Raw genomic sequence first — 7800 nt, 5'->3', positions numbered from 1 at the left:
CAAAGGAGAAATGCTCACTCACAGGGATGTAAACAAATGTGTGCATAACATTTGAGAGATATAAGCTATTTTTGTGCGTATGGAAATTTCTGGCATCTTTTATTTCAGCTCATGAAACATGGGACCAACACTACATGTTCCTTTTATATTTTTGTTCAATAGACAGTATATTGTCAGTATATCATATCTTCTTTAATCCAAGATGAAATACAAAATGCAAACAGCAAAACATTTTATTATTACATGAACAATCTGTACATACAACAACAATTCAACATTCTCTGCAAACAATGTGTTTTGCTCGTGTCTCCCTATAATGTAATTAATTAATCGATATCTTTGTCAGTTTTCCCAAAAATTAGGGGAGGGGGGAGGGGCTAATGCAACTTTATACTGCATATTATTGCTTCTACTACTATTCATGCTTCATTGATCAAGTATAAGGTTTGATTTCCCAGACACAGATTAACCGTAGTGCTGGACTAAAAACATGCTCGATGGAGAATCTCTATTGAAATAGATGTTTTAGTCCTGTACGAGGCTTAGTCGATGTCCCGGGAAACTGGCCCCAAGCAACTTTTTATTTTTATAAACATGATTTGGCACATACTGTAGACCATAAAGTGAGGTCATGTATTGTCCCGCATCACAATCTCTTAGATTTCATGTTGATCTAGGGAAATGTCTGCAAGGTTGTTGTTTTTTTTTAAAGGCTACAACAATTGCAACATCTGTGGTGATAAAACAAAGATTTAACAACCCCATCAAAACAGATGATTGAAACTATAAAGGTCAATGATACAACTGCCTCCATAGAATACGCTGACTTTCCACGCTAAAGTCAGTTTTTTAAAATGGTCACATATTTTCCCCCCCCCCTGTCTCTTCATGTCAGCATCACTGGAAGACAAGTGTTTTCCAAATAGAGTCCCAGGACCAGGCCTCAGACCAGGGGAGTGGGTACAACCTCAGGCAGATTTGACCTTGCGTCTCTGGGTGACCCATAGCAGGATGGAGACCAGGACTGTGGAGGCCCCTAGAATCCCGAACACCTTGATTATAGGGAACTTCCCCTGTCAACAACAGAGACGGAGAACAACAATGTGACTCGGTGTTTACCATGGCACTTTCACCACAATGGGGTTTTGTTTGAAAGGCTGTGAATTTCCCTCGGTAATTAATGAACGCTCATGCTGTCTTCGACAATCAGAGATTGGATATGAATGAATGTTGTTGAGGATAAAGTTAAAGCCATTGTCTTGCCAATAGTCATACATGGATGATGTGGTGTACTCACTGACCTCTCGGAGACACTTGTATCCATGGAAGTCGTCCACACAGCTACACTCAAAGAAGCCCGGGCCATACGCTGCACAGAGGGAGTTCTCAGGGCAGTTCAACGCTGTAGAAGGGGGGAGGGAGGGAGGGATGGAGGGGGGAGGGAGGGAGGGATGGAGGGGGGGGGGGGGGAGGGGGAGGGAGGATACCTAGTCAGTTGTACAACAGAATGCATTTAACTGAAATGTGTCTTCCGCATTTAACCCAACCCCTGTGCGGGGTGCTGCCTTAATCAACATCCACGTCTTCGGCACCCGAGGAACAGTGGGTTAAACGCCTTGCTCAGAAGCAATGTTATAGTCTCTATGATACTTTATAAACCGATATTATGACAGTAATGCCAACTATAATATTGATGCCAGATCACTGTATTCAGAATCACAGCTGAATGGAAGCAGACATTTTAATTTCCTAGTTTTAAAGTGGGCAATCTGTAATTGGCACATACATTTTTGGACTTCTTAAATGAATGGCATATAGCACACGGATTATTGAAGAATATAACTTATAAATGCCTCATTAGCTTTGTTCAACTTTGGCCGTCATTAGAAAAAAAGATATGCTTTTTATTCCAATGATAGTAAAACAAAGTAATTGCAAACAAACACTGTCTTGCCTCAAAATGTGGTTAAAACTATAATTTGATATCATGAACGGTCAGTCATTCCATCCAAAGCTTTGTCTATGAATTTGAGAGTGGTTACATTTTCCCCAGCCCTATCCTTCTATTTACCAAAACAGTGGTGTTTTTGTCTTTTCAACTACTAGGCTACTTCTTTATTAAACACAACAACAAGGATCATGCAGCAAAAAAAGGTTGACACGTGACTTACACAGATGTCCGGTCTGGTTGCAGATGTCCTTCTGTCCTTCACAGTGACGAGTGTCCCCTTTGACCTCCATTTTATTCCATGATGCATTGCCTCCTGGACAGGTCAGGTTGACAGGCAGAATCCTTACAGAAAGGGTATAGGCTCATTAAAATGTTCTATTCTAATAAGGAACTGATTGGACATTCAAATATGTGTGAATTGTATTCTAATAAGGAACTGATTGGACATTCAAATATATGTGAATTCTATTCTAATAAGGAACTGATTGGACATTAAAATATGTGAATTATATTCTAAAAAGGAAATGATTGGACATTAAAATGTGTGAATTCTATTCTAATAAGGAACTGATTGGACATTAAAATGTGCATTGCAAGGTTGGACTCGGTAACACAGCTCGGTGAGTTGTACTTACAGGTTATCCAACTGGATGAAGCCTTGAAACAGTGAATTGTTCAGTTGAACTATGGGGTTCAGTGAGATATCTCTGTAGAAGAACAGAGAGAGTACAAAAGGCTCTATAAAAACATGAACAAACTGACCAGGTTTGTAGCCTAAATGTAAACGGTCTGTTTAACATACATCATTGCAGCTGTTGATGCCTCTTGAAGGTCCTCGACATGACTTAGAGAACAGTTTGATAGGTCCAACCTGAGTGAGAAAACAGAGTGGCATAAATAACGTTTTTAGGGGAAATAGACAACATAATGTGACAATGAGACATTGGCTACAAGACAAGTAATCAGTTTGTATATTTTACTAAACAGTTGTTACACGTTATTAGAGTTGTTATAGTTGTTGAATGTTTCTACATATGTTATTACATCAAGTGAATAATCAATAATCATCAAAACGAAGCCTGGTGTTGCCGAAGCACAACTTCCTACCCGATGACGTAGTCAGCATTGCTGCTGTTTTCTTTTCGCAGCAGGCAGCAGCATCCGTCAACCAAGCCCGCAGACGCGGAACAGAACTGGCCCAGAGCGGTGCTATTCTGCACTGTTCTGTTGCAGAGATGACATACCTGTTTGTTCAGCAGAAATTCACAACGCCTTTATCAACATCTTCACCAACTGATTAATAATACAAGTCATAATAATCAAGCTACAAATCTCTGTCAATGTAGCAGGCAGGCTAGCAGAAGACAGTTATTTATACCCCGTTTACATCGTAACGTATTTCATTACACCGTAGGTCATCTTCACGGAGTCCTGCACCGCTTCTGAACCGACACGTGAGGTGTTTGTAACGCAATATGGAGGAGAGACTGTGTTTTTATTTATTTAATTAACTATGCCAGTCAGTTAAGAACAAATTCTTATTTACAATGACAGCCTAGGAATAGTGGGTTAACTGCCTTGTTCAGGGGGGCAGAACAACATATTTGTACCTTGTCAGCTCGGGGGGATTTGATCCCCAACCTGTCGGTTACTAGTCCGACACTGACCACTAGGCTCTCGGTCGCCCCTGTGTCTCGTCAGAGATCGCATTTATTTTGGGAGATTGCAAAATATGACCTTTTCATTCAAGATATGATCAATATATTATTTCAGGTGATAATAAAACATGTTTTGTTTAGTTACATTTTCCTCAACTTGTTTCTCTAACTTTATAGCAAGTCAAGTTAGCTTGCACTGCAGAACAGTTAGCTAGCTTAAAGCTAGGCTAGGTTGAAGGTACCACTGTAGCTAGCTTAAAGCTAGGCTAGGTTGAAGGTACCACTGTAGCTAGCTAAAAGCTAGGCTAGGTTGAAGTGTACCACTGTAGCTAGCTAAAGCTAGGTTGAAAATACCACTATAGCTAGCTAAAAGCTGGGCTAGGTTGAAAATACCACTGTACTGCTTGTGACCTCCATCTAATAAGTTATCATCAAAAACAAACACCATTACCATCACCAACTTAAACGTAAACGGAATGCAACAGTCTTATAATTAAACTGGCTTAACAGCCTATGTGTATTATTTAACATTACCAGTAGTGGTGTGTGGATAAAATCACTGGGGAAGCCCAGACAGAATATTTATTGATTTAGACCCATGGAGAGTTACCGGAAGTCACAAAGAAAACTGGAGCTGCCTCCACTATTCCAGCACCATGTCAACTTCAACATTTCAACATCATCAAATCACTTATGCTTATTCTAATACATTGACAACTAAAAAGATACTGAAAACAATTTAGTCCAATCATTATAAGCTAAATACGATGTGGCTGTCCATGGTTCTGATTTCTCTGTGTGTGTGTGTGTGCGCAAGTAAAAACCATGTTGACTCACCCTACTTGTAGAGAAATGCCAATGCCATCCTCCTCACTTTCATGTTGACCAAACGGTCTATGACTCTGTCATACATTACATTTTTTTTAATAGTACTTGTTGTCCCTGGCTACCTGGCCTAACTTCCATTCCTGGGCAGCGTTAGCTGGTTAACATTAGCCTTCTACATCTAGTTTCATATTGAACTTCCATCCTCTCAGGCCAGGGGCACAATGTATGAATTAATGGTTGGATCAGAATTGCCATTACCATTATAATCATTGGCCAATACAGAGAATTGGGTAAAACCACAAGTCAAAATCCCTTTCTCCATCCCATGACTAATTTAGAAAAGGGCCAATTTTAGCTAGCTAGCCACCAGAAAAGGGCCAATTTTAGCTAGCTAGCCACCAGAAAAGGGCCAATTTTAGCTAGCCACCAGAGGACAATAACACAATGAGATGCAACAAGTTTCTGTCAATGACGTATGTATTTTATTTTTAACCTTTATTTAACGAGGCAAGTCAGTTAAGAACAAATTCTTATTTTCAATGACGGCCTTGGAACAGTGAGTTAGTTAACTGCCTGTTCAGAGGCAGAACGACAGATTTGTACCTTGTCAGCTCAGGGGTTTGAACTTGCAACCTTCCGGTTACTAGTCCAACGCTCTAACCACTAGGCTACCCTGCCATATGCTCTTGATGCGATGTGATAGGAGTGAAGCCAAACCCAAACTGGCTTCCCTTTACACTTTTATTTTGGTGTGCCAGGACCATGCACAGTTGAGCTCACTCACTTTAGCTCGACGCTGATTGGCTATTTTATACTCTTTTTTTTTTATCAAGGGAGGCGAAATACTCACTGGCTTCCCTTGCATTCAATTATCGGGGGCGGAAAACAATGTCATACTTTTTTTGGCCAGACAGCATCGAATAGATGGACAGAGACAGAGTAGCGCTGTTTCTCTCGCTTTTTTCAGTAAGAAACATAGAGAGAAGAAAGATAAATAGTATTCTTTTTTCTTGGTGATTTTTTTTGTGGGGGGAAGCCTGGCTTCACTTGGCATGCATGAATACACGTCACTGAACATAACTATTCAAATAGTACTTATAGGAGGAATTCGTAATGGTTTTAAAGGTGCTAGATATCCCATAAAGCCACCAGCAAAACCACATATTTTCATCTAGTTCTTCTACTGAAGATTACGTATAGTTTTTAAAATGTCAATGTATATGGCATCCGCATCACAACTGAGCCTTCAACTGCAATGGGGCGTTGCGATTCCACTCCGTTGTGGACGTCCCCATTGAAATTCATGACATCCGGCATAACATGCTTATGTGTAATGTGAACAAGGCGCCGGATATCATTCATTTCAATGGGGACGTCAACAACGGAGTGGAATCACTTTACGACATCTTCAGTCCAGCCAGAGTCCGTAGAAGAACAGGAGGTTACCAAACCACAGAAGAAGATGAAAATATGTGGTTTTCGGGTGTTGGCTTTATGGGATAGCTAGTAACTTGTAAACAATTACCCATTCATATAAGTACAATTTTAATAGTCATGTTAAATAATACACATTGGCTGTTAAGCCAATTTGATTATATGACTTTTGCCTCCCATTTTAGTTTATTGTGACCCCAATGTCGTTTGTTTTTTTATGATAATTATTAGGTGGAGGTCGCTAGCTACAGTGGTATCTTGAACCTAGTCTAGCTTTTAGCTCTGCAGTGCAAGCTAATTTGACATGCTATAAAGTTAGAGAAACAAGTTGAGGAAAAAGTAACAAAACGAACAAAACAATATTATCACCGGAAACAATATATATATATATATCCTGTCTTGAATTAAAAGGTCATATTTTGCAATCTCCCAAACTAAATGCGATCTCTGACTAGAGACAGGCTCTTCTCCATATTGCCGTTACAAACACCGCAGACGTCCATTCCCTAGTGGGACAAGATGACGTAGCGCCTAATGAAGTATGTCAAGGTGTAAACGGGTCAATAACAACAATGAGTGTAGCATAGTAGTTACAATGTAACAATACAACGTAACACATCCGAGTGTATAAACAATGTAACAACTGTACTCTTGAGCGTAGCAGCAGTTGCAATGTAAGAACATATTCTTCTGAGTGTTGCCTACTAGCAGCAAGTACAATGTAAATAACCGGTTATGACGAGCTGCGCAGCATTCCTGTATAGCATAGAGCTGAAGCAGACCACTTACCTGTAACTCAGTCAGTTGACAACTCCCATATAAATATAAATGAAAGATCAATAAGACCACTGCTGCATTCCGCTGGCTGGATCCAGCTGTCATTTTTGAACGCGATATTCATACGATCAATACAAGATAGACATGTGACTGACTGTAAGCTACTAAAATCACAGCCGCTTCGTTAATACACTCGCATGTCTCCTTGTTTCGTTTCCTTTGTATCATTGTCTGATCTCTACAAGACCTGGATTGGTTCAATCACAATATGGTAACGTGGGGACATCCGGTATTGCTAGTTCTATTATCAGGTTATCCGTCTTTTCACATGAATTAATGATCGATAAGACTGAGACGAGAAAAAATAAAGAAAACCCATCCGTGTGTGTTTGAAAGCAGACAGTGCTTCATAGCATTACAAATTGCCCGACCTTTTTGCACAGCCCAGCCTATAAAGAGGATCTCATATCCAAAATATTGTACAACAATACGAAATGTGTTGCATTATTCATTAGCCATATTTCTTTGTTTCTTGCCTTCAAAACAAAGAAAATGGACAGGCCTACATAGACAAAATACCTAATTTCATTTTTTTTTTTTTACAATTTCATTTATAATAATTATGTTATTAAGAAAAACATTTCAATTGATTTTGGAAGCTGCGGATGACTGTTCTCAAATTCACCGTCATCTGACCATCCCCACATTCTGAAATATGCCATTACAGTAGAGGGGTCAGAAGACGTTAATAAATCATTTACGTAAGTGATTTGAAGCTGTTGTTAGAAAACATAATATATAGCCTATGTTATGTATGTCTTGCCTACAGACTAAAATACATATATATATTATTATATTAGTATATTATTCGTGTAAAATCCTTTAAAAAATTGGCACATAGTTGTTTTGTAATGTTTAAAATAAATGTGGTCCCCTCTACCAGAAATGGTTTGGACCAGAGGACTGTTGCAACGCTTCTTGAAGAGCGATTTGATACATATTGGTTACATTATTGCTTAACGGCTACAATGTAGTCCGTTTTTTGGGGATTTGTATCACATTTGGTCTGTTTCCTGAACTGCTTGCTCGCGAACCAATGAAACCTATTTTGGATAACTTCAAGAAGCAGAAAGAGGCAAATGTAACACATGT

At 39.4% G+C, this 7800-nt stretch overlaps 1 protein-coding gene across 1 annotated transcript; it reads right to left on the bottom strand.

Annotated features, from left to right (window-relative positions):
* Positions 1 to 68: 68 nt before the first annotated feature.
* On the bottom strand, positions 69 to 7101 carry LOC139414882 (all-trans retinoic acid-induced differentiation factor-like). Its single transcript, XM_071162480.1, has 7 exons — positions 6661 to 7101; positions 3059 to 3195; positions 2754 to 2822; positions 2587 to 2658; positions 2172 to 2293; positions 1302 to 1402; positions 69 to 1073 (listed from the first exon to the last, which is right to left on the bottom strand). The coding sequence occupies exons 1-7, from the start codon at positions 6751 to 6753 to the stop codon at positions 969 to 971; spliced, it is 699 nt and encodes a 232-aa protein (XP_071018581.1). The 5' UTR covers positions 6754 to 7101; the 3' UTR covers positions 69 to 968.
* Positions 7102 to 7800: the final 699 nt, after the last annotated feature.

Source organism: Oncorhynchus clarkii, chromosome 8 (genome assembly GCF_045791955.1).
Source record: "Oncorhynchus clarkii lewisi isolate Uvic-CL-2024 chromosome 8, UVic_Ocla_1.0, whole genome shotgun sequence".
In the NCBI taxonomy this organism is placed as follows: domain Eukaryota; kingdom Metazoa; phylum Chordata; class Actinopteri; order Salmoniformes; family Salmonidae; genus Oncorhynchus; species Oncorhynchus clarkii.
Note: the sequence above shows the minus strand (reverse complement) of the source record. Positions and strands in the feature narration are given on the sequence as shown.

What these genes read in the sequence shown, in the direction of transcription:
- LOC139414882 (XM_071162480.1), bottom strand. Translation starts at nt 6,753, where the DNA reads ATGACAGCTGGATCCAGCCAGCGGAATGCAGCAGTGGTCTTATTGATC. An exon ending in GTCAACTGACTGAGTTACAG is followed by an intron (nt 3,196 to 6,660) that starts GTAAGTGGTCTG and finishes CTGAACAAACAG; the next exon opens with GTATGTCATCTCTGCAACAG. An exon ending in GCATCAACAGCTGCAATGAT is followed by an intron (nt 2,659 to 2,753) that starts GTATGTTAAACA and finishes GTTCTTCTACAG; the next exon opens with AGATATCTCACTGAACCCCA.